Here is a 26,678-nt window from a genome sequence, read left to right as displayed (position 1 = left end):
CAGCTGATCACTGAACTGTACATAATAATAATAATAATAATAATAAAAATAATAATGGTAGTAATAATAATTATAATGATAGTAATAATAATAATGATCTGTGGGACTTGATTGTAATTATTTATTTGCAACTTAGTTTGTTTTTACAAAAAATACCAAACGAACAAACAAGAACAATCCTCTTCATGTCAACATTTAAACGTCATGAAAGTCAGTAAAACGTTGTTCCTTGTCATATAATCTTTAAACAGAGGCTAATATTTCCAAAGCGTATAGAAGTTAAAAGTGATATCTATAATATATACATATATATTTACATATATATGAAATGTGTGAGTGTTCTTTTAAAGTAGATTTAGATACAGCGACACTTTGTTTTAATTTGTTAAGGGATGCGGTTACTGAAACACAAACTATTATAACAGAGATTTTAGAAACACATTACATTTATGTGTTTATCCTGAAAGCCTGAAAGTTTTTCAAACTGTACTGCACCGAAAACAGGTGGCGATGCTGCCATCTAGTGGGGAGTTTAAAATTGTAAATGAAAAAATTACTAAAAATAATAATGAAGTCTGAGCTCTGCACTAACGCACAAACTGGCACACAACACAACGCAGCATTTCTTTCTATTCATTTGCTTACTTGATACACATCCCAGTTTTTCTCATTTAGTTTCTTTTTTGTATTCAGCTTGTATATCACTGTCGGATTTGATTTCAACACTATTAAAGTGTCTATATGGGTCCACACCAGAGAGTGTTAATTTAACTCTTTTTGGAGAGTTGGTACGTTAACTCTGATTTAGTGTTAAACACCAAATCTGTCTGGAGTTGATAATTTAACACTTGGTGTTAAGAGTTTATATATTAACTCTCAAAGAGTATTTTAGTTTAACTACGTAAGAGTTATCTTCTAATTCATTCTAAAAAGCGGGAATTTTACTGTTCTGAACTTCTAGAAATTTCTTTTGGAAATAAACATTTACTAAAAAGATGCAATGGTTTTTGAAAAACATTTATTCTGAACTGTGCACCACAATTTCAAAACATTTTCTGAAAGATGTAACAGTGTACATGTTCTCACTTTCATTAGAATTTTGTTTATCAAAAGGTCTGACATGGTAAATGCAAATAACAGCATCTCATCACTTATTGCTTCAATACAATATGCATGTCCTTCATTCATCCCTTTGTGGAACTTCAGCGCACTTCTGCTCTCCCCCATATTCCATCTTCACAAGCATATCCTGTGTGGAGATTGAATAAAAATTAGTTGACACTAATTAACGGCACAAATAATCCAGTAAACAATTGCAGCACAGTAAAAAAAAAAGGAATCCTCTTTGAGCCATTACTTGTGTAAAGTATTTTCCCAAAAGACAAGGACACAGGCAACAGGTAATACTGAACTAAATGTAAAACCTCAACCTTTTTCATTTTTACCTAAACCGTGTGCACAAAACTCTGGAGGGATCTAAATGCTACCGTAGAATCCAGTCAGGACGTCAGCTACTGCTGTTTGCTCGCTTTTTAATTTTTTTTTTTTATGGGCGATCGTTTTCAGGCTTCAAGTAGCACCATTATACCAACATTTCACATTCTAGACATTGTTTTAGGTGTTATTGACCAAAAGTTTGACTGAAAATTCACATGCAAGCTTTTTTTCAAGGCTGTGGTATTTGCCCGCAAACAATACCTTTCAGCTAGCTGAAACAGATTATTATGCTATCAGTGAGCAACATGGCTAATGCTTTCACACAGCTTTGTCTCAACTCCAAAGAGCCACAGAAGTAAAAGCTAATAACAATTGAAACAATCTTTGAAAAAATGACTTACCAAGCATGGCAAACAACTCAAATATGTAGAGCAAAATGTTCTGAAACGGCTTCACTTCAGCTTCGATTGGAGCCGTGCTGGGGGCGGAGTCTGTGAATTTACTCTGTTGGTGTCATAGCCCCTGTAGGAGTTCAGAGTTAAGAGGTCAAGAGTTAATGTTTCCATTGTAACACCTCCAGATTTGACAGAGAAACACTCATTTTTAACACTCGATTTTAACTACTATCATTTTACACCTCAGAGTTACATTAAAAGAATGTGACTCTGCTTAGAGTAAAATTAACTCTACTTTTGCAAGGAGACTATTAACACCAAAAAATTTAACACTTTTGAATTTGCTGTGTACTATTTAGCAAGTAAATATCTTCCTCTGGCGTAGCTGTAGGGGCTCTATCGCATGAATCATAAATGATTGGGCATTTCCTGCTTTCTATTTATAGAAAGCAGGAAAGCAAATAAGCGAGGCTTACGTCAGGATTTGTCATTTATATTTAAGGTGCCAGCTCACAAACACACACTTGAATTCCTCTCTCTCTCTCTCTCTCTCTCTCTCTCTCTCTCTCTCTCTCTCTCTCTCTCTCTCTCCATGTTACCCAGCTGCTCCATCCATCCCATCCGCAAACCACGTGACCCAGTTCTCCAGTGTCCTTCAGCGGCTCATTCAGCATGATGGCTGCGGATGCTGCGGATGCTCTCTGCAGCATCCTGCATCCGCGCCGGCTCTCCCTCCTCTTTCTTACCGTCACCATCTCCTCCCTGCCGGCCAAGACAACGGCGCTGCTCGGCGTCCGGCCTGAAGACACCCAGAGCGGAGAACTGTCCGTGCAGGACGGGATACTGAGGGCTATCGAGGGGACCCGCTTCATGCTGAGGGTTTACTACTCCGCTTCTCCAGGTACCGAAAATCCCAACAGCCTGAACATCAGCGGCAGACCGGACGCAGCACCTGCCGCCCCGTGGATCGCGTTTATAGAAGAACCAGGTGGGGACAGTGGAGATGCAGAAAGTCCGCTTCTGTCCAGGGGGAATCCATGCGAAGAGGAGAATGCCCGGAGCTCAGACATCGAGCTGCTGGGTTCCTTCAGATCCACCTCAAGTCATAACTCAGTCTTAGTGGAGCTGCTCGCCAAAGACCTGCGCAGAGACGAGGTGATCAAATACTACTCCATGTGCGCGTTCGATGGAGTGAAATGGGAGCACTTGAGCACCAAAGACTTCTGGTTGGCGGTGGTGGAGAGACCTCCAGAGGCAGATGCTTGGCTGCAGGCAGGAGTCTCTGTGCTCTTGTTGGGGCTGTCTGCTCTGTGCAGCGGGCTGAATATTAGCATGCTGTCTCTGGACCCGGTCGAGTTGCGGGTCCTGCAGAACAGCGGCACAGAGAAAGAACAGAAATACGCGCGAAAAATAGAGTCAGTGCGTAAACATGGCAACTACATCCTTTGCACTGTGGTGCTGGGTAACGTGCTTACAAACACGTGTTTTGTGGTGTGGATGTGCCAGATCTTAGGAATGACCGCTCTCTCCACTGCCTCATGCACTTTGGGGATATTTTTTATTGGCGAGATTTTACCTCACTCGGTGGCATCCAGGCACAGTCTCGCCATCGCATCCAAGACCCTGTGCGCGACCCGCCTGTTGATGCTGATATTTTTCCCCATCGCCTACCCGGTCTCCAAGATTCTGGACATTATGCTGCACCAAGAGATCAGCAACTTTTACACGAGGGAGAAACTGGTGGCCATGCTGCGTGTCACAGACCCCTACCACGACCTGGTCAAAGAGGAGCTCAACATTATCCAGGGAGCCCTGGAGCTTAGGACCAAGACCGTAGAGGATGTGCTGACACCGCTGTCAGACTGTTACATGCTGTCCTCAGATGCTGCGCTGGACTTCTGCACCATGTCGGATGTGATGCAGAGCGGTTTCACACGCATCCCTGTTTATGAGAACGAAAGGTCCAACATTGTAGACATCCTTTTTGTCAAAGATTTAGCCTTTGTGGATCCTGACGATTGCACTCCTTTGAAAACAATTACTCAGTTTTACAAGCATCCCATGCACTGCGTCTTCAGTGACACCAAGCTGGACGTGATGCTGGAGGAATTTAAGAGAGGTAACTCACTTCACTTTAAATCATATCAGAGGTTTGGTCTCTGCAGTCTTCATATCTCCCTGTGTGTCCTGTCTAGGACCTCTACACAACTTATGAGTAAGAAGTCAGCTGAGCATGTGAGGCGCCATATGTTTTAAAGCAACCTCCCACCAGTTAGGAGTTAAATGTTCTTTGAAGTGACTGTGCACTTAAGAACTACATTTTCAGTCCAGAAGTCAATGTATACATCAGCCCATTGGCTCAAAGTGGGCCTGCCAGTAAAGCCCTTTGATCCCCAGAGCAGTGAGAGACATATGTGAAATCTGATACTGTGTCACACAGTGTGTTTGGTTCAGCTAGAGTTTAGAGGCTACCATAATAGGGTTATCTTAAGAATTTATGTGATGAGAGAGATTTAAGTCGCCTTCCCATGACAACACTGTGAACTTCATCTGGCCCCAGGCTCGGTACCCATTTCTATGCAAGTATCAGTTATCGGCTCCTCACTTAAAATGCTTGAAATGCTAAACTGTATCAAAAAAGGAATTTTGCACGATTTGCCTACACCAGAATTCATCTTTCTCTCTTCTCTGATAGCCATCTTTGCTGATAAGTGAATTGACAGCATTGCCGCACATGCAGTGATAACATCAGTTTACTATAGAGGAAAAGTGCATTGCCTCTCTTTAGGGACTATGTTCAGTCTTGATAACATTAAATATGATTCAGATTTAGCGCTCAGTAGCAAAAACCTCTGACTCCTCGACTGAAAGTGTCACATTGTAAAATAAAGACACACTGCCACAGCTGTTATGCAAGGAAATCTGTTTTATAGACAAAGAAAGGGCAATACATGTCTGCTGAATGCAGCTGGCCTTGGCAAGATAATGAATTATGTTGCCACTTACAGTTCAGGAGGTCCACTACACTTCACCTTGCCTGGGATTATGAAATATAGCTTTGGTCTGGCACAAGTGATCCATGAGCTCACACTTGACCCACATGTGTGTCAGCATCGCTTGTGTGTCTCTCTTGGGTGTGAAGCCTGGTTTCACCTTTAAATTATTTGTGCACACTTAATTGTCAGCCCACTGTGACTTTGAAGTTCCTTCCACTCTGTAGGTCATCGCCAACCAACCCTGCAGAGCAACCATGAAAAATTCAGCTCCAACCTTTCCCTTCCTCTCTCACCTCCCTCCGACTTTGCTTTCATGGCTAAAAGCCTCCTGCTGGTCAGGAAGCCTGGCTGGAAGCTGTGATGATGTCTCACTGAGATGGTTGGTGGGCAGAGGTGAGGTCTGTGTTAAGAATGAGTGAGTAAAGAATGGAAATGTCACCAGGAAGATACTATCGTCTGCAAACATACTGTTGAATGGAGAACTTAGCCATGCAGACAGTTAGCATTTTTCAGTTTTTCAGGCCTCATAAACATTCAAGTTGAAATAGAAAGATTCTCCAGTCTCAGCTACAATTATCTTTTTTATTTTTTAAAGTTGTTTGGTAAAAAGGTGACAGAGCAAGTGAAAAGATAATGCAATCAAACAAGTAAAAATCTATCAGACAAATATAAGTCTTTCCAAAATCGATAGCAAAGAAGCTGCTTTTCTTGTGGATGTTCATGCTGAAGAAAACCCCCCTTTATGATTGCACAGCAACTCAAAAATGCTTTCTACAGTGTTCTTTAGAGGCATGTTTTTCTTTGTCAGCCATCAACAAAGAGAATACTTAATGACCACAACCTCAGACAATTCAACACGAGATACAAAATTCTGCAAACATCTAAAATAAAAAAGATGGAATGCACTTTACAAAAACATACAAAAGGAAGGCCGGGGGAGTCGTGGAAAGCAAATTCTAAGGATTGTTGAAATAAACATCAGGCTCTATCCAAATGAAAGAGGAAATACCAGAGAATAAAAAGAAACAGTTCATGAGTCAAAGCATACCACCTCATATGTCAAGCATAGTGGTATTGCTCTTATGGCTTGGGTGTGTATGGCTGCCAAATGAACAGGCACTCTGGCTTTTATTTATAACTGTCTATTTATTCATTCTGCTGGTGAAGGGCCAGGATAAGTAGCCTGCTCACTCTGAATCATACGCATCAAAACTCTCAGGGTGAATTTTTATCATGCAACAGGACGGTTATTCTAAACACATGACAACAAAGAAATTTTCAGGGTGAAGAGGTGGGATATCCTTAGCTACCAATAAGCAGAATCAACTGATTCCTGAAGACCAGAATAAAAATAGTAAGACTTCACAATGAGTATGGCTCGTTTGAAGATGGCTGCAGTAAAATCCTGGAAAGCTTTACCATGGCACCTTCTTGTGTTTGTGGGTCAGAGCCTTCAGGCTGCAAAAGATTTTAAATATGACAATTATTATGTTATCGTTCATATTATTTGTGAACATCCAACCCTTGGAAAGTACACTATAAGAGGATTACATTCCCAAACAGTTGCTCGTATATTGATGCAAGCCTGCTCAATGTAAAGCATTTGGCAATCAAACTGACTGAGCTGATGTACGAAACCTGAACAGAGCAGACTTCCATTTATACATTTAGGCTTTTGCAGCCAGTGTTTTATGCTGCTGTAAATATTAGATTTTTATTAGGAAAAGGCAAGGTTATTATTCTTATATTATTCTTAAGTAATAGTAGCAGCACCCCTATAAAAACACTGCATTATAAATTTTACTAGAATGCATTAAAGATAATAGGTTTTTCCTTTTAATATTGCTTTTGGTTGAACTCTAAACAACATTATATAGATTTATAATACATTTATCATGTGTGTGTGTATATATATATATATACACACACACACACACACACAAAGTAAAGACTTGTATCTAAAAACAGAACCGAATAGATTCAATTACACATATTTTGGAAAATAAGCCACTTTAATACAGCATCATCCCTGCAACGACTCAATAGAGTGAATGTCACAAGAAGTCAACGCCGCAACTACACTACAAAAAATAGGCTCAGACTCAATTAACAAACCACAGAAGGTAGACACAGTTTAAACCAACTGTTTTCATAAGCTGTTTGTGCACCAGTGTAGAGGAAAATTACTGCTCCGGAGACATAAAATGAAATATTTTATTCCAGATCTCATTTTGGCTTTAATGCTGTGGTTAAATAAGCAGATAGAAATAGGTACAAACATGCACAATCTAAAACACAGTTTTCTAACATAGACTGACGGAGCCACAGAAAGTGGTAGAGGAGAAACGTTTTGCAAAAGGGACAACCATGGAGGACCCAGTTTTGCTCCGGGCATGTGTGTCTGCGTGTGTGAGTAAGTGTGCGTCATTCTGCAAGAGTATTATGTAACATATGAATGATGTAATGCGGTGCCCAGGCACATCAGCAGCTGAGAGCAAATCCGTCGCTGACTCACCTGAGCTCTGCAGAGACATAGACCTGAGTGAGTGCAACCTCACCATCTCAGTCAATCCCTCACAACCCAGAGGTTCATGTTTGGATATGACTGCCAGTCAGTCAATCAGATTTTTTTTTTCTCTTGTTGCAGTGGATTAAAGCATTTGATCCATTTTATCCCTTGGCGGTGATCCCCTAAATCGGCCCATCTTATTTGAGCCACAGATTTTATTCAAAGTGAGGCTGGAGACTTTTTCATGTGTCTGTTGGAACCTGTGGTCTAGTGACATCATTTTGGTTAGGTAACTTATTTGGTCACCAGACTAACTCGTGTTGATGAAAGCAGAACAGACTGATGAGTTCAGCATATTTCAACATATCTGATTTTTAAGTGAGTGGAACAGAAAATAATGATAATAAAAAAAAATATCAATATAGAGCAACTTGTTTGTGTTGATAATTTATTTTTTTTTAACTTTTCTGTCCTTGTATGTTCAAGTTTGGTTGCGGCGTTGACTTCTTGTCACATTCGCTCTATCGAGTTGTTGCAAGGATGATGCTGGCGAGCTACGTCATTGTGTCCGACAGGCTTGTCGCGTTCAGCTAAACACAGTCGCAGTGAGCCCTCGGTTTGCTCATGGATGTGTACAGATGTGCTGTGGGTGTGTGTACGTGTGGGCATGAGTGTTTACCGAGGCGGCAGCAGCATGGGCAGTTTATTCAGCAGATGCAGGCATCCCCAGACTGATTGTGTAATCTCTGTGTTTACGTAAGGAAGCCAAGTCTTCCAACTGTCAAAGTGTCTGGAGACTAATCCCCCAATGTCCACTTTCTTTTTGTCTGAGAACACAAACAAGGGCAAGTCTGGCATTGAAGTCATTTTCAATTTAACCTCTGGGATAGATCCCTCAGGCTTTTAGTTGGTGAATTAATGCTGATTTTCATCTTGACTGCACAGAGCCAGTTGGAGGCTGTTGACTGGAGTTATTTTTATCTGCTCACTTTGCCTCTCAGCACATTGCACGAGCAGTTTTTAGCCCGAGCTCCCATTTTGAAAACATTCTAACCTGTCCTCTTCTCTTTTCTGATGACTGCAGGAAAGTCCCACCTCGCAGTGGTGCAGCGGGTGAACAGCGAAGGCGAGGGAGACCCCTTCTATGAAGTGATGGGCATCGTCACCCTTGAGGACGTTATAGAGGAGATCATCAAGTCTGAGATTGTGGATGAGACAGATCTGTACAGTATGTATAAACATAGTGTTTATGAAGCTCTGCATCAGGGCTATCTTATTGCTTCCAGCTCCCCTACTGAGAAGATTTTCGCTTAATTTATTGCAGCAGCTGTCACATTTTGTTCAGCTTTGTGCTCTCCAGCAGTCACTGGAAAATGCCCAGATAATCAGCATAAATTCCCATACCAGTTATTAGGACTGCAACTAATAATGCTGTAGTATGAATTGTGAATGGGTTGGAATGGAATGGGGTTTTTTGTGGTCCATCTACTTTGCTATTTTCTCATCCCGCTATTGGTTCCACCTTCTCTCCCCTGTTGTTCCCAGCTCCTTCCTAATTCTTAATTAAATAATGTGACTAAATGACCCAGTCTCTTCAGATAATCGCCATAATCCCCTTATTTTTTAATTGGCTGGAAACACTCTCCACGGATTCAAATGAATTCAAATGCAAAGCTCCCTTCATTTCATATCTAGTCCAGTCTGCACCTGCTTTCGCTCACTGAATTTTAGTTTCCTTTGTTATTCTCCTGTACATTTTCACAGCAGTCCCTGCTCTCAGAAGACAGCAAGATATAATATAAGTGTGCTGCAGTTGAAATTATATACAGTGTCTAAAGCAGTTTCTGTGAGTGGTGCACCTGTGTGTCTGCATATAATGTTTGTGTGTTTATATATAGCACGAGGGACCTAATCTCTTCGAGCTTTGTCATACAGTTTTTTCATGAACCCAGCTGTTCTAGAAATAATATTGTAGCAATAATGCATTTAATGAAAAATATATAAATATATATATATATATATAATACTCTGCAGAGGATAAGCCAATTTATCAGTCAGAGGTTACAGCACTGGATAATCTCCAGCTCTGTACAGCTTTAGATGAATATACTAAGCATGCTGGATATAGAAGTGCACCAATTAATTAGTGCCACATCAGAGTAGTTCCTAATTAATTATAGTGCAAACAAAAACAATGACCTCGCTCTGCATATATGGCACATTAAGTAATTAAACCTAATTAATGAGGTAAGAACTCTTTAGCTTCTCTAACCTATCATGATAGAAATATTACTAATATGAGAGATGTGGTAAATGAGTTCAATAAATTCTTTGTAAGTGTTGGGCCAGACTTGGCTGAAACAATTCCTGATATAACAGATTCTGTAGAGAAAGAAACTAGACTCATTGACCGCAATCCTCATTCAATGTTCTTAACGGTGGTGGAAGAAATGGAAATCATTGATATTGTTGGGAAATCACAAACAAAAAACTCTACAGACTCTGACGACATTGATATGGAAATCGTTAAGAGAGTGATAGAGGGCATTTCCAAACCCTTAACACACATTTGCAATTTGTCCTTACAAACTGGTGCATTCCCAAAACAAATGAAAACAGCTAAAGTAACACCACTGTTTAAAAATGGTGACAGACACCAATTCACAAATTATAGGCCTGTCTCTCTACTTTCTCAATTTTCAAAAATACTGGAAAAAGTCTTTAGTAATAGACTTGACAAATTTATAGATAAACACAAAATAATAACGGATAGTCAGTATGGTTTCAGATCAAATAGATCAACATCATTGGCATTAATGGAACTGATCGAAAATATCACCAACAATATAGATAAAAGACAATGTATAGTTAGTGTATTCATTGACCTAAAAAAAGCTTTTGACACAATTAATCATGACATATTAGTTGATAAACTGGAGTACTACGGCATTAGAGGAGTGGTGTTAGAATGGGTAAAGAGTTATTTGAGAGACAGGCAGCAATTTGTGAAAATTGGGGAATATCAATCAGAGTGTATGGACATTGTTTGTGGAGTTCCGCAGGGGTCAGTATTGGGACCAAAGCTGTTTATCCTCTATATCAATGATATATGCAGAACATCAGATATACTACAGTTTATTCTATTTGCAGATGATACAAATATTTTTTGTGCTGGAGAGAACTTACATCAGCTTTTGGAAATTGTCACACAAGAAATGATTAAACTGAAAACATGGTTTGATAGAAATAAGCTATCATTAAATTTGGAAAAAACTACATTTATGTTATTCGGAAATTGTAAAAAAGATGCAGGAGCAAAATTATTAGTAAACAATGTTGAAATAGAGCAAGTTTCGGATACAAAATTTCTGGGTGTGATAATAGATAACAAAATCTGCTGGAAACCTCACATAAAGCATATACAAGCCAAACTGTCAAGAAGCATCTCCGTACTAAGTAAAGTTAAATATTTTTTGCCTTCCAAATCACTCCGGGTACTTTATTGTTCACTTATATTGCCATATTTGGAATACTGTGTGGAAATTTGGGGAAACACATATAAAACTGCACTTCAACCAATATGTAAAATTAAAAAAAAAAGCAATCAGGATGATTAATAAAGCAGGATTTAGAGACCATACTAACATCATGTTTTTGAAATTAAAAATACTGAAGTTTATGGATCTTATAAAATATAAAACTGCAAAAATTATGTACAAGGCCAGATACAATATGTTACCAGGAAATATACAGAGGATGTTCTATGACAGAGAAGGAGACTATGAATTGAGGGGGAAATTGAATCTAAGGATTCTTAAAGCACGGTCAAAGGTTAAAACCTTTTGTGTCACTATTTATGGGGTAAAACTGTGGAATAGTTTTACTATAGATCTACAGCAATGCTCAGGAATTAGTAAGTTCATGAAAATACTTCGAAAACTGATTTTGGAAGAATATGATACCGATAAAGATGATCACCCATTGTATGTATAAAAATATCAAATTATATCCAAATTATATCAGTCACGGTAGCCAAGTTTATATAGGTTCTCCTCGTGTATCGTGTGAAGTATGTGATGATGGGAATTAGGTGAATTAGGTGGGATCAATAAGATGTTGAGCAGGGGTAGGAATTAATAAGTATGTTCATACTTCTTCCTACTCCTTTTCAGACCAAACATTGTTACATTATGTCAGACGATTTTGTTTTATTTCATTATATATTTTTTGTTTATCTGAACACATACGTGTGTGTGTGTGTATATCTACATATATATTCGTATCTGTAAATGAAAATATATGTAGTGTGTATATATTGTTTTTTGTTTTATATGTCTGAAACAAATAAAGATACAATACAATACAATACAATACAATCATCAGAGAAAATGCTACATTTTTTTACGCACTTTCTCGGATTTGTTTCTGTTCATAGCTGATAATCGCACAAAAAGGCGCGTGTCCAACCATGAAAGGAAACAGCAGGACTTCTCTATCTTCAAAGTGGCAGAAAATGAGCTGAAGGTGAAGATCTCGGCCCAACTGTTGCTTGCAACACACCGTTTTTTGGCTACAGGTAGCATTTGTGTGTTTGTCTCCATGAGCTGAATGCTAAGCATTTGCAAATAACATGAGAACAAAGGCCAGGGGACGTGGTGTTTCTCCCTTGACTTGTGTTGTTTCACAACAGAGGTGGAGCCCTTCAGGCCGTGTCACCTGTCAGAAAAGATCTTGCTGCGACTGATCAAACATCCCAGCGTTGTGCAGGACCTAAAGTTCGACCCCAAGAACAAGCACGCTCCTCAACACTACCTCTTCCAGAGAAACAAACCTGTTGACTACTTCATCCTGATCCTGCAGGTACTTCTAAACTGATAAAAAAAAAAAAGGGTTTGAATAAGAATTAGGAAGCAAGCAACAATTATCTGTGTGCTCAGCATTGTTCTGGCAGTGAATTTGCATTTGAATGTGCATTTTTCCCTGCGTGGGACGCTCCATTAGATGAGTAATCAATTGACTGTTCACATTATTAGCGCAGTGCTCAAACCTAATCCATGTAAATGGCTGTGTTAATCTTGCAGGGACGGGTGGAGGTGGAGATAGGAAAAGAGGCTCTTCGGTTTGAAAACGGAGCATTTTCCTACTATGGCATGCCAGCGGTCATCCCACCACTGCCTATTGGTAATTCACTGGAAATATGAAGCAATATGGATGAGTAATTTTGAAGGATCTCGCATGATGAAAACATGCAGTGCATTGGGGGAGGTGAAGTGTATTTCCTGCCTTAATGCCACCCTGTGTCTGTATAGTGTCAGCCTGCTGAGCAGCAGCAGCCGTGGGAAGTAAGTAATTAAAAGAAGAGATTTCAGAGAATTTCCCAGTGGAAGGACATGACCTGCACAGGATTATATGAAATCCAGCTAAGACTGCAGAGCAAGTCTTTTGCTTTCTCTCCCTGGTTTCTTGTGGCGGTAGTGTGTACATTTTTTACGTGTGATGTTCAGGGTGAGTTTAAGCTATTTGCGAGGCCTCATTAAAAATCTGAAAATCCCTACTTAGGACATTTCAGAATTTTCTCTCAAACAGCTGCACAATCATCACATCTCAAAAGAGCAGCTTTTTACAGTTTTTTTTTCTCTCTTTCCGACTCATCGCTCTGCATTGAACTGACAAAAATAGCTTTTCTCGCTATTACACTAGACAGTGCTGAACACAAAAACAGGCAGAAAACAGTGTAGATGAATTAAAAGGACCTGCATGACCTTCCGTAAAGCATGCTCAGTTACTATTCAAATACAATTTTACTGCTCTCTTGTAAAGCAAGAGAGTGAGTCACTTAAAATGCATTTGGGGTTCAAATATGACTTCATTTTCCAAGCATGAGGTAAAAGATGAGGGTGGCCAGTGCAGCATACAGCACCATGGAGGGTCCTGTTGGACCACTTCACCCACTGTGTGAGCAAAAGTTGCAGCACAAGGGCTCAGTTTTTGACTTTTGCCTGTATTTTTAAGTTGTTACACACGAATCACATCATGAGAACGATTGTTGACGCTTTTAATTTTTATCAGTCCTAGAAGTCTTTTTTTAGCCTATTTTTCTGACAAAGACATTACCCGTGGCTGCTGTGCTACACTGAAATAAGATGATTAAGCCAAGGAGCTGAGCCAGTGTGTGTCTTTAATGTAGTGACAGCAGATTGATTAAATGTGGAAGACTGGCATGCACTGTTGAGATCGTGCCTAATTTCTCTTGACAGATTGCTGGTTATTCATCATTTGTTTTGCATATGAATGGCTCATTAAATGAGGACCTTTTTAACACTGAAGGAAAGAGATTAAAAAAAACATTATTATGCAATGGTTTTATTGTATAATAATAATATAATTTATGTTAGCTACAATTAAAGTACCTCAAGAATAACTAAAACTTGAAGGAGAGTTATGAGATTTGCTAAAATGAGCTTAGAAATATAACTCAAGACTTTTTCCTAACTGACAATTGAACATTTTGTTGAGGTATATAGAAGAAAAAGACATTATAACTTGGACTTGTTTGTGTGAACTCTTTATGCTTATTCTGGTTAAGGATTTTGACCTTTACAAATGATGTATGTAGAAAAAAACAGACCTCAAAATATGTTTCCTTCTTCTGCTCTGTTCAGGTCAGAGGTATAGCTCCCGGGCCAGCAGCCTGAACCAGTCGGATTCATTACTGAGCGGAGGCAGTGTGGGTCAGCTCACTGCAGGTGGAGGGGTCTATTTACCAGACTACTCAGTCCGGCAGCTCACAGACCTGCAGATCATCAAGGTTACAGACGGCTGCACACACATAACCCAGAAAAATATGAAGAAAACCACTGTTATTATAGGCTAAATTAAATCTCTAATTTCCTGCGCACTGAAGGAAAAACTTGGGACCACAAAGGAAGAAAATTTTTAAGCTCCCTCCATTTAATCTTAAAATTTCCCAAAAATGCTTCCGCTGCTGCTGGATTTGCCTTTGATATGTCCTGATCCCCGTTTCTGACTGAACACAGACATCCTGTCTCTAACTCTCCCACCACACAGCCTCTTTCCGCTAATCACTGCGGATAATTGAGCTCCTTTTCAAGCATGAATATCTTAACCTTAGATGATACATGTGCCCTCTCACTTCACCTCGCCTCCCTTTTCTTAAACACAGTGCACGTTTCCTCTCGGCCAAATGCGCAACTCTTAACGGTGGCTGCACACACAGATCTAACGCTGATGATAATGGCAGATTTCTTGGCGGCCCACAGATCACCAGAAACCACTACCACAACGCCCTAACGGCCACCAGGATGGACAGCAGCCCACAGACACCAGAAGCGGTGGACACTGATGGCAAAGGGAGGCCTCCGGTCCCAGAGGCCCGCTCACACAGCATCGCCCTCCCCCTCACGCACACACACACTCGACTGGGACTGGCACGCCTTGCACATCTCCATCCCCATGGTGGCCTTCGCAGCACCTCGCAGCTCAATGAAAGAAACCGTATTGTTCGTAAGTAATATAGATGCCTTTATTTAACAAGAAGTCAACTAAAAACTGTAATTTGTTCATGAGGCGACCGTGGCTCAGGGGGTTGGGAAGCGTATCTGTAACCGGAAGGTCGCCGGTTCGATCCCTGGGCTCTCTGTCCTGGTCGTTGTGTCCTTGGGCAAGACACTTTACCCTACTTGCCTACTGGTGCTGGCCAGAGGGGCCGATGGCGCGAAATGGCAGCCTCGCTTCTGTCAGTCTGCCCCAGGGCAGCTGTGGCTACAACCGTAGCTTGCCTCCACCAGTGTGTGTGAATGTGAGAGTGAATGAATAGTGGCATTGTAAAGCGCTTTGGGTGCCTTGAAAAGCGCTATATAAATCCAATCCATTATTATTATTATGAGATTTTTCTCAGGCAGCACCAGGTTTTTACACCACCTAAACTTGAAGTATGAGGAATTTCCTTGTGTTGGTCAAATTTTCTTTCAAAGAGGAAAACAAGCTTTAAATGCACAAATTGAAGTTTGTGCATCTGAAAGCAGGGATAGAGAATTTTAAAGAAACACCATTGATTCATTTAACTATTTTAAACAAACATACTGATGGCCCGTGATGTGGAAACACAGCTTGATGTTCCCCATGTTGTTATTTGAAGATGAGCTATATAAATAATTATGGCAAAACTAAGAAATTAAATGAAATCAGCTGCTCATAATGTCAGGGACCAAGCAGTAAAGCATAAAGGACACCGGTGGTTTTAATTCAAAAAACGGGTTTTATTGACCCAAAAATATGAAAATATATTTAACAAAGCAAAAACTTAAACAGGCAGACCAATAAAAGAGGTCAACTCAACAGACTAAACTCAAGATAATAATTAACAAAACCTCAAACAAACATATGGTAAACTGACCTGCTGAAATGACACACAGGGGGACTTAAATACTGGTTTAGCTAAACCAAATGACACACACGGGGGAAAACAAGATGGCTGCCATATAACCAACTAATACAAAACATTTAAACAAACATGAAACACCCCCCAGGCAATGAAGCATGTGGTGCAATCCAATTAGGCTGTCAGCAGTACTTCAGGTCTCCCAGCCCTTTGCCACACCTTTTGCCAGACAGGAGGAGACACCAACCCCCAGGTAACATGTGTGGCATGCCATCACACATAATAATAAAAATTCCATCCTCTAATCGTCCCCTACTTCTTCATAAGTATGCATGTGTGAAATCAGCACATAACTTGGAACAAATAGTTTATTTTATACAGTACAAAGACTTCTGTCCCTGTACACCACTGCAGTGGACTGTAAGTCAACATGTGATTGAACTGCAGACTTTCAACTTCACTTCAAGGGGTTTTACAAAACGTGTGCGCAAACTGTTTAAGAATTGCAGTCATTTTTATACACACTTTCCCAATTTCAGAGGTTCAAAACTAATTGGACATGCTGAAATAAATTTAAAGAGGTTTTTAATACTTGAAAAATGAAAAAACTTGGCTGCCTAGAACACGCCAAACATTACCAAATGTGTTTGCTCCCTTCAGATTCTCTGCCAGGCCTTTTCTGCAGCTGGTTGTTGCTTGTTTGTGGGTCATTCTGCATTCATCACGCACTGATGAGTTGAGATCAGGTGACTGACTTGGCTGTCGAAGACTATCTAATTTCTTCACCTGGAGAAAGTCTTTGTTGCTTTTGCACATAATGAGCGGATAAACAGTGTGGCATGTTCTGGATCATGAGCCCTTTCTCTCCTTCTCCACATTTTTCTCTTCCCACCATAACCATACAAGTTCATCTTGTTTTCATCTGGTCGAGTGATTTTTTTTTTTCAGCACAGTGCAGGCCCTTTTAGAGGTTTTTTGGCAAAATCTAATCTGATCTTTCTATTCTGGAATGTAAATGATGCTTTGCACCTTGTTGTAAACCCTTGAATTTCCATTCATGAACAAGTCTCTTGATTGTAGGCTTTGACAGTGATACAAAACCTCCTCGAGAGAGTTTTTGACTTGGTTAGATGATGTAAAGTTGTTCTTCAGCTAGGCCTTTTGGTGTTGCTGAGGTTACCAGTGCATTCACTCTTTTTAAGAATGTATCAGATTGTTGCTTTTACCATCTCTGTGAGGTTTTTACTGTCTCTAATGATGCGAAATGATGGTGTTTTTTTTACTTGCATTAACATTTCATTGGGCCTCATATTTGAAATCAGAGAAAAGCTTTAACACAGAAATTCAACACTTTGAATCGGATTCATTCAACATATTTATGGAGGGCACTGACAGACGTAAAGAATGACTCACAAACGGCAAATATTCAAAATGACTCACTCACAGGAGTCGTTCAAATGTGACATCAACCAATCTGTACTTGTTTCGAAGCTTAAAGGGGTCCCACATACCATCTGTCTTATGCAGTGTGTAGCCCGTCACCCACTTTTGTGTGCTTGTTAGTTCCATTAAGAAATGTCACGGACAGATGGCTCCACTCTGGTTGTCAAAAAAAAAGTGTCTACAGCTTTAAATTACCATGTAAGAATTAAACTTCCTCTGCTAGTTGTAGGTCCTCTTTTTTACTTTTAATCCTACACTGGGTACTATTTTTAATATTCAGCCTCCTCTTGGAGGCCCCCAAAACACTTAAATAATACTAAGCTCTCTAGCTCCCTCTTCAGGTAGAGTTACAAATATGCTGCTTCTCATTTACTTGTTTAATTTCATTTTACAGGCAGTAAATCCGATGGGCAGAGAAGTCCAAATGATACCGTGTTCCTTCGCATGGATGAGATTCCCTATATCCATGAGGACCGGCCAGAAAGTCATGGAGAGGATGGTGAGTGCCACTCAATACAGCCAACAATCAAACATTTAATTTTTTCATCTTCAAATGAAAAATTTTTTTTTTCCAGAAAACGTTTTTTTCCATAAGTAAAGAGATGCATTCACTGGTCACTTTATTAGATACACCTGTTTCTGTTTAACACAAATATTTTTTCATGTAGCAGTAATTAGGCATGTAGACAATGTCTGGACAACCTGAGCATCAGAATTGGGAAGAGAGGTGACTTGTGTTGCATGGTTGTTGGTGCCAAAAACTGCTGATCCCCTGGAATTTTCCTACATAACCATGAATGATGATCAGAAAAAGAGAAAACATTCAGTGAGTGATGATTCTCTGGGAGAAAATGCCTTGTTGATGTCAGAGTTCAGAGGAGAATGGCCGGTCCCCTTAGTACCAACGTTTATAGGATAATGTGACATGTCACAAATCTCAAATGATGTCAGACTGTTCTACTGAACATGACAGTGAGTTCACTGTACCCAAATGGCCAGCATAGAGCTGAATCCAATAGAGGTCCATTTGGATGTGATGGAATGGGAGATTCATATTGTGGATGTGGAGTCAACAAATCTGCAGCAACTGGGTGGTGTAATCATGATCATTCCATAAAGAATTAAGGCAGTTCTGAAGGCAAGAGGGGGTCCAACATGGTACTAAGTGTACCTAGTAAAGTGGCCAGAGCGTGAATATAGCTCTGTATTTCCTGGTTTTCAAGCTGTGGAGGATGTGTTCATTTTGTTTACTTACGTCACAAGTTAAGGAATCTCAGTTTAAAGCTACTCTACAAAATCTTTTGCAGAACTTGTCACCTAGTGTGGGCCGTGTATCTACGTAGCACCCCCCTCCCTTTCACTCTCGAACTTTCTCCCTCAGATGTGCCTACAGAGTCTCAGCCATCCACCTCTCCCTTCATAAGCTCTTTGTCTCTGTCCAGCTCTGAGGAGAACATTGGCAAGAAGCTATTGCGTAAATTGAGTGAGTAAGCCATTTGTCATGAACACTAATGCGACAGCACTCCCACACATGCTGTCAGATGTGCCCCAACTTTTCTGTCAGACATAGCGACGGTGCCGAGTGTATCTTAGCAACAGGTGATGTGCTACGTCTTTCTCAACAGCCTGCTGCTTCCTGCAAAGCTCATTCTCCAGATGCAACTAAGCCATTCTGGATCACATACAATATAACACAATGACTTTTATCTATTTATTTGAGGCTGTAGTTCTGCTGTACTGTACATCTGATGTTATATTAGTTTGTGACAAGTTTAATTTAAAAGTAGTACAAGTATCATGCTTTTGGTCTTTATAAAAATGAGAGCTGCTGCATTTTCACAACATGTTCTCATCTGTTTCTAGGTAACAAGAGGAGGAAAAAGTCTCGGGATGGAGAAAGCAGTTTGGAGGAAGGTTCAGAGCAACAGCCAGTGACGAGCTAGCACAGTGGCATGTAGGAAGAGGGATGACGCACACATCCTCTTCCTCTTTATCATTCACAAGATTAACTACATTAACTACAAACTCTTCGTATACCCCCTTCAACTCTCAGGATACTGAGCCATCTTATCTGCTGTAGCCATCAAAAATACTCAGGTCCCACCCTGGCCCACTTGATGTATAAAGCATGATTGGACGGATCTAAACAGTAGTATTTGAGTTATCCAGCTTTGCACCAGTGCATCTTTTGTAGTTACTGGTACATCCTTCTTTTATATGTTAGCTCTATCCACAAGGTTAACATTTATTCATAACATTTAAACTGTAACTTGTTTTTGAATTTTGTCACTATAAACCCAACAAGGGCCTTAGATAGTATCTGAGCCAGCTGATACACTGATATTTATTATTGAGTTGTCATGTTAACAAGGCAGTTTCCACATACTGTACTGAAACCACTGTTTGCACAGGGAACTGTCCTAATGTTGCCATAAGGCGGCAAACTACTGCCACACAACCCAACACACACTAACCAGTGGCGGAAATAGAAAGCCAAACAATAAGAGCACAACTTTTTTTTAAGAGAAACATTGTAACTATATACCTATATTTAAAAAAAAAAAGCCACCAATTAATCCTCAGCTTGAAAGACTACTTGTTGTATTCAGTGACTCAGCAACGTAGAAGGTTATAGTCATATACCTGAGTTTTTATATGGAAGTGTGAGGAAAGTAATTTAAAGATAGCAATATAAGTCCTCCTAAATACTGTAAATCGCTTGGACTTATCACTGCACTCCACGTTCATTCATAAAGTTCATAAATGTAGCTGTACAGACACACCTTACGTGTTTCTATCAAGCAACCACCATTCCACCTTTTTTCCTCGGTGTCTTCATATTTTAGATAAACAGTCATTAATCTGTTGTTTGATTGCATTCAGTAGAACACATTGTCTTTTGTGCATTTCATAGGGAGCATAGAAAGTTGTCTATGTACAGTTCATTTCGCACAGGGTCACTCACTAAAGCTGCACACACCAATTAAAAATAAGCTAGGGGTTTATGGCATTTGGATCTTTGGGTTTGGGGATCCAGATGAACATTAGGGGCATTACTGAAGAAGAAGTTGCTACTTGCATGTTTCTCTGTGTTGCTTTTACTATAGAATTACCCCCTGCTTTTCCATATGCATGACTACGATGCATGACTAGGCTGCAGTACATTCTCAGCACTGAGACGCTGTTTGACTTTCCTGAATCCTATGTAGATTTTAAGATGGCTTACACATAGGCAGCAGATTTTGGGTTTTAATTGCTAACGTTGAAAAGAATCAGCAAATGCTGCCAGCTAATGGAGAAGCACAAAACAAGGCTGCAGACTTCATTGAAGGTTCCGCTTTAACAGCTACTAATGATGTACACGGGGATTGGGGAATTCAGAGGAAGCACAAGAAGGCTGCTCAAGAAGGAGCATTTTAATAAGAAACAGGAAATAATCTCCTACTGCAATAATAAACGAATTGATTCCATTTAAATTGTGAGTTAGTCCCCCAGTGGACTACGCTGATCTCTTTTCTTGAAATCTTGAACCTGAACAGAGGGAGATTTGCCTGACGAAAGCAATATGACATACACTGACGTCAAGCCACCGCCTCTTTTCAAATGCACACAAAGGTGGTGTTCTGGTACGCTCAGTGATTTGATTCAATCTGCCTGGTAAGGCTAAGTACAAAGGTTATTGCACTGCTAAGCTTTTTACAATGACCCCGCTGTACCAAACACGCTGGGGGAGTGTGTTTTGATATGTTGACTCTAAGTGTGAATCTGGAACTTTAAGGGTGAGGCTTTTACAGAATTTGCAGTTGGTTTTCACCTCTTTATATTTGTAAGGATTGATGTAGTGTTTGTTTGGGGTAAACTAACAAAGATACATTTTGTAATGCAAAATTCAGAGGAATATATTAGCAACCCAAAGATATCAAGAAATGGATCAATCATTCTACACAAGGGTAAATTAATTTATTAATAAATCTACTGGAGTATTGCTCTTGTCTGCTTCATTTGTCTTCATCTGCAGGGCCTGCTAAAGGTCGGTGCTTATATGCAAACACTATCACTCAGTTTCACACACATCTGTTTGACAGTTTTTTATTGAAGTAGTTCATTCATTTGATCAGAATGTCTGAGGACATTTTCATTGCTTAACAATACGTCTGTTTCGTAAATGCCCTGCGTAGTAGTGCGACAGCAACCTGGTTGATCATTAGTTTGTTTGTGCTGTGACAAACGAATGTTGCGTAACAGTGCCCGGCTGCTATGAACAGTCAACGTCCACTGGCAGGTACCTGACAGAACCAGAAACATCAAAACCCTTCAGCATGCAGTGACGACCCCAGGTTCACGGCACCTGTTCAGAACGCTCAGTGTCATTTGTGCTCACTGAATGTCAACTGGAAGCAAAAAAAAGACTCTACAAATACAGATTAAATGTGAGGTCATTAGCATAGAGCTTTGTCATGAATATGATTACATAGTTCAGGCTTAAATCCTCCTTAGAACATTTGTTCACATTTAATCTAGAAATGACAAACACTGCCTCTTTATTCTTTTGAATGGATGAGTCATGAACAGTATAACATTTTTAGACTGTAGAGTCAGTGCTGCTGAGGAACCGTAATACAGCCACAGACTTGCTTCTAAATGATGCATAAAACTTGAAATACGAAATACATATTTTGAGCTACAAACAATACATTGGGGACTAAGATAAGGGTGAAAAATGATGAACACAATTACATAAGTACTCCAGAGTTTGGAAAATTGTGGCTCTTAAAAAAGATCCAAACGATCTTTGTGCAGTCTATAGAGAACTTGGTCCCAGCATGCATTTAGCCTAGCATAGCACAAATACTGAAAAAGAATGAGAAACCAGGGGCCTGTGAGCTCTCTGTGCACATGAGAAATTGTATTTGCTCCAGAAAAATCTGGAAACCTGGATGCAAACACATTCCCTGTGATCAGGATGGATCAGGAATGCAGCAGGAAGTGGTGAGAATTGGAGATATGGTGCCGTTCTTCTACTGGACCTTGGTGACGGCCTCGTGGATGGACTCGGCCACGTAGTCGATGTTCTTAGTGGTTAAACCGCACATGTTGATGCGACTGCTCGCCATTAAGTAGATATGTTTCTCCTTCACCAAATATTCCACTTGTTTGGCTGCAGGAAAATCACCAGATACTGGTTTTACTGACTGTGTTTGAATCTTTTAAAGATCTTTTTAAAATCGACCCCCCAAAAACTAAAACAACTTGGATGCCATGAAATTGTTTGTTAAACTGACCAGTGGAATGTGCATTTTTACTGAGCTGTGATTGTGTGCAGAAGGAAGTGATTGCTGTACTCACGGTTGAGGCCTGTGAAGCTAAACATGCCGATCTGGTTTGTGATGTGGTCCCAGGTCCCTGGTGTCCCCAAAGCTTGGAGCTTAGCTTTCAGCTGAGACCTCATCAGCAAGACTCTGTTAGCCATGGTCTTCACATTCTCTTGCCTAAAGTCAGAGAATGAAAACACTCTGCATGTCTGATATCGACTGCTTTTTAATATTGCCTCATGCACAGGTATGAGTCATCGTTTAATGATGCTATTTTACACTTACCATTCACTAAAAAGCTCAGGTGAGGTAAGAGTGATGGTGACAATGCGAGCTCCCTGAGACGGTGGGTTGGACCAGGTGATCCTGACAATCTTCTCCATCTGGGAGAGAACTCGTTTCAGGTTATCTGCATCGCGAGCCACAACGGTCAGGTTGCCCACACGCTCGTCTGATGGGACAAAAACATGTCACAGTTAAACAATACAGCAGCTAATACCTGTTACCTGATGTGTAGGTGCAGTATCTGATAAACAGCTCCTCCTCTGGTGAATCTGAAACTTGCTTAATTTGAATTTTGTGGCTATTCCTTTCAATTTAACAGAGTTTTTGATGTATTCTGTGCACATTATACTCAGCATAATCTGAAAATAAGACCAATGTATATTAAGATGACTGGATGACTGAGAACCTTCACAGACAGATGTATATTAAGGTTACTCTTCCTGCAAAGTTTAATCCCTGCAGTTGATTTAGCTTGGGATTTTCTGTAGATTCATACAAAGCACACTTTACACACAGGATCACTCACTGTAGAGTCCGAAGTTCTTGGAGAACGACTGGGCACAGAACATTTCAAAGCCCGAGGAAACAAAGTAGCGCACCGCCCAGGCATCTTTCTCCAGACTACCTGAGGCGAATCCCTGATAAGCCGAGTCAAAGAACGCAAACAGCTTCCTCCTCTGGGAGAGAACCGGATAAAAGATCAAAGGGTTATCATACTGAGATAAACACTGTGCATGCAAAATAATATCCTGTTTAAAATGACACCTTTTTGCCAGTAGTGGCAGTTCAGACCACAGTACAGACAATTTGTATATGTTTGCATGCACTTTATACGCATGTTACCATCATAACTTCAGCGATTTGTTTCCACTGCTCCTGCGTGGGGTCTGTGCCTGTCGGATTATGGGCACAAGCATGCAGGACAAAGACTGAGTGCTCTGGACAACTCTGTGGGAAACGGAGATATGAAGAAGCAACGTGAAACCCAGAAGACCAAAATGTAGTAATAAGTGAACAGTATGCTGCCACGCAGTACTTACTTCCAAGTCACCAAGGAAGCCAGCCAAATCAAGGCCTCTTTTCTCCGCGTCCCAGTACCTGTACGGACGAACATCCTCAAAGCCAGCGCTGCTGAACACAGCATTGTGATTTTCTGAGAAAAACAGTAAGAAAAACTCTGAGGGCAGCGTTCGATTTTTATCATTGCTTTCATTAGATAAAAGAGTGAATAATGCTTTTTTAAATACTCCTCACATCCGACCTGACAATACAGCCAGGCTCACTGATAACATGCAGCTGTAAACAAGACATTTATCAATAGAACACTTTATCAACAACTACAGTTTAAAGTCTGGGGAAAGTTCACAAAACAACCTGTAAATTAAAGTCCTCTACAGGTGTGTGCTACTTCACTGCATGTTTGTGTGTGTGCTTGAATGTACCCCAGGTAGGTGCAGACACATAGATGGGTGTTTTGGTGTTGTTGCTCCCATTGTAGAACCGCCTTAGAAACTCTGCGCCTATCTTCAGAGCACCCGTACCACCCAGACACTGGACAGCCCCGACCTGGCAGTGACATTTGAACAGTCAGTTTAAATGTAAAAACATTAGAAATTCAAAGAGTGTCGTTTGGCTTTTGACTCCACAAACCCTGTTTTCCTGGATGGCAGGGCTGTTGTCTCCCAGTACTATTTTGGAGGCTGAGGATCTGAACTCAGGCAGGCCCAGGATTGGCAGGTACTCGTGGTTTAGCCTGTCATCATGCACAATGATCTTCTCCACTTTTTTCACCACCGGCAAAACCCAGGGCTGGCCTTCATCTGTCCGATAGGCTGCAAGGAACAATGCGATTTAATGTTACAGAAAAAAGTGAAAGAATGGCTTAATATAGTAGGAAGCGGCCCTTCCCTCCTGCATTGATATGTTGTTTTTTTAGTGAGTTTTAAGCAAAAAGAAACCTCTAAGTAAGATTAAATATAACATTCCTTAAATTGCTCAGTAAACAGATACAGCAGACAGAAGTGGTTAGCTTGCGAGCTTAACACCTGTACCTTGGTAATCCTGATGTTTGTGACTTTATGGGACTCTTGAGTCATAACAGAAGTGCAAAGATCACAGGGTTTTGTGACAAGCGCACTTTCAATATCTGTTGGGTGATTTAGCCAGGCGATAATCAGTGCCTTTCCACTAGCTGGAAAGGCACTGATTATCTGTAATAATACATCTAAATTAAGATCTAGGGCCGGTACTATAGTCACGTGTGACTGAAAAGTCACAGAAAAGCAGAAAATCCTTACAGTCAAGGATCTTTTTCAGATCTCTGTGTTTTTTTAGGTAGAGAGAAATGTGTGGCCTACATTTCCCAGCTGCCATGTAGCAGCTGACCATCTGGAGAAAGAAAGGGATTACGAGGCCTCGGCCTCCTCTGCTAATCACAGGACTCAGGTATCCTTGTCCTGCCAAAACAGAGCTAAGCGATCAACGCTTCTCACACTGTTCCTGTGCAATGCAAGCAGCGAAGAAATAACTCCTTGCAGAAAGGTTAGCACAGAAAACAGCTGCTCTCAAGGACGAAATGTGGCAGTGGTTTGTTTCGGAGAGAAGCACGACTGAGCTGTAATAAATTTAAACTCCTGCTTGTTCTTGTGTAATGACAGAACAGTAATCCAATCAGCTGCCTGGTCTGCTGAGTGAGAGGTGCAGGATAGCAGAGGACAGAGATGATTCAGCTCTCAGTGTCACACTAATTGCAGAACAAAGATATATTATCAACAGAGCTGCAATCAGTAGTTGGTGGGTGTGTGATGACTGAGTAGCCTGTAGCGCGGCCAGATTAATCCGAAAATGAATTTAAGCAATAGCAATAATTACAGCACAGGTGAGCCATCACCATTCTGGACTGCCTGGTGTACTAAACTGATTAAAGTTACATCTAGATAGCTTCTGTTTAGATTTTACAGCTCAGATATCAGTCAGCAGGCTGTTTTAACTATTGCTGTGCTTAGTTTGAGGCTAGCAGTCAATTTTGTGTCACTTTCTGATTATAATAACAACAACTTGTTAGAAATTCATATGAGGGCACCATCATACAAACATAGATGAACTCGGTGTAAGACAGGCTGGAGAACCTTTCCCTCTGGGATGCAATGAATGACTGACAACAATGCACAACTTACCTCCTACTCCGAGGTTCACCTTATTTGGAAACTGGTCGTTATTGAAATCCTGCGTCAACTTGAAGACAGCCACAGGGGCAGCCTGGGGGACTTCAGAAAATAGCGACATTTTTTAAAATAAATATATATATATATTTATTTATTTGTTTACTTCTCTTTTTTTGCACTGTGGGAGGCTGCGGCAGCACGAAGAGACGAGCTGTCACTTGATCAGCTGGCTGAGAGGGATGATGGAAGACTTTCACCTTCAACTTGGATTTGGTCACTGCAAAGTGGGTGTGAGTGGATTTACCAATAGAAATCGCTCTCGGCGTTGATCCCTGTCAGTTCAAAGGTCAATAAAACAAACGCACAGGCGCTGTTGCCCAATGAACGCCGCGGGCAGGGGATTGACAAATCCTCTAGCTAATGTGTGGGGTTGAGGAAGCGTCACTGCGAGTGGGCGGTGCATGAGATTAGCGCATTTAATTTCTACGCCACAAGGTGGTGCTATAAACCTGCTTTAAAGCTCATATCTAGAGCATCTAAACAGAGCTTTAGTTGGCATGACTTGGTACAGAAAGAATTCTTCCATTAATAAATAATAGAACACAAATTAAGGTCAGAGCTCACAGACTGATTGCTGTATCATCGTCACATCATAAATGTAAATACGAACTCCGGCTGATCAGACAGCTATCACGCTTAGGTCACCACGCTCTGCAGACGAATATGTGCAAGTGTC

At 40.6% G+C, this 26,678-nt stretch overlaps 2 protein-coding genes and 1 long non-coding RNA gene across 3 annotated transcripts; 1 reads left to right on the top strand and 2 right to left on the bottom strand.

Moving 5' to 3' along the window:
- Positions 1 to 1,001: 1,001 nt before the first annotated feature.
- Positions 1,002 to 2,184, bottom strand: LOC146695513 (uncharacterized). Its single transcript, XR_014923462.1, has 2 exons — positions 1,839 to 2,184; positions 1,002 to 1,249 (listed from the first exon to the last, which is right to left on the bottom strand). It is a non-coding gene; the product is annotated as an uncharacterized LOC146695513 (long non-coding RNA).
- Positions 2,185 to 2,434: 250 nt separating this feature from the next.
- cnnm1 (cyclin and CBS domain divalent metal cation transport mediator 1) lies at positions 2,435 to 21,166 on the top strand. The gene is made up of 10 exons (XM_085477733.1): positions 2,435 to 3,951; positions 8,422 to 8,565; positions 11,773 to 11,913; positions 12,028 to 12,197; positions 12,419 to 12,518; positions 14,000 to 14,145; positions 14,618 to 14,861; positions 17,576 to 17,680; positions 18,563 to 18,664; positions 19,045 to 21,166. Exons 1-10 carry the CDS (start codon positions 2,505 to 2,507, stop codon positions 19,122 to 19,124), a joined length of 2,679 nt encoding a protein of 892 aa, XP_085333859.1. The 5' UTR covers positions 2,435 to 2,504; the 3' UTR covers positions 19,125 to 21,166.
- An 88-nt stretch (positions 21,167 to 21,254) lies between these two features.
- On the bottom strand, positions 21,255 to 26,215 carry got1 (glutamic-oxaloacetic transaminase 1, soluble). The gene is made up of 9 exons (XM_085477734.1): positions 25,955 to 26,215; positions 24,429 to 24,610; positions 24,221 to 24,344; positions 23,819 to 23,931; positions 23,622 to 23,726; positions 23,305 to 23,455; positions 22,779 to 22,944; positions 22,528 to 22,670; positions 21,255 to 22,339 (listed from the first exon to the last, which is right to left on the bottom strand). Exons 1-9 carry the CDS (start codon positions 26,061 to 26,063, stop codon positions 22,200 to 22,202), a joined length of 1,233 nt encoding a protein of 410 aa, XP_085333860.1. The 5' UTR covers positions 26,064 to 26,215; the 3' UTR covers positions 21,255 to 22,199.
- Positions 26,216 to 26,678: the final 463 nt, after the last annotated feature.

This window comes from Copadichromis virginalis, linkage group LG13, assembly GCF_057382275.1.
Source record: "Copadichromis virginalis isolate Kocher_CV1m ecotype Utaka linkage group LG13, C_Virginalis_male_GT1.1, whole genome shotgun sequence".
NCBI lineage: Eukaryota > Metazoa > Chordata > Actinopteri > Cichliformes > Cichlidae > Copadichromis > Copadichromis virginalis.
Note: the sequence above shows the minus strand (reverse complement) of the source record. Positions and strands in the feature narration are given on the sequence as shown.

What these genes read in the sequence shown, in the direction of transcription:
- cnnm1 (XM_085477733.1), top strand. Translation starts at nt 2,505, where the DNA reads ATGATGGCTGCGGATGCTGCGGATGCTCTCTGCAGCATCCTGCATCCG. An exon ending in CATCCCACCACTGCCTATTG is followed by an intron (nt 12,519 to 13,999) that starts GTAATTCACTGG and finishes TGCTCTGTTCAG; the next exon opens with GTCAGAGGTATAGCTCCCGG. An exon ending in CAGACCTGCAGATCATCAAG is followed by an intron (nt 14,146 to 14,617) that starts GTTACAGACGGC and finishes GGCGGCCCACAG; the next exon opens with ATCACCAGAAACCACTACCA.
- got1 (XM_085477734.1), bottom strand. Translation starts at nt 26,063, where the DNA reads ATGTCGCTATTTTCTGAAGTCCCCCAGGCTGCCCCTGTGGCTGTCTTC. An exon ending in GGTGAACCTCGGAGTAGGAG is followed by an intron (nt 24,611 to 25,954) that starts GTAAGTTGTGCA and finishes TGTTCCTTGCAG; the next exon opens with CCTATCGGACAGATGAAGGC. An exon ending in CCTGAGCTTTTTAGTGAATG is followed by an intron (nt 22,671 to 22,778) that starts GTAAGTGTAAAA and finishes CTCTGACTTTAG; the next exon opens with GCAAGAGAATGTGAAGACCA.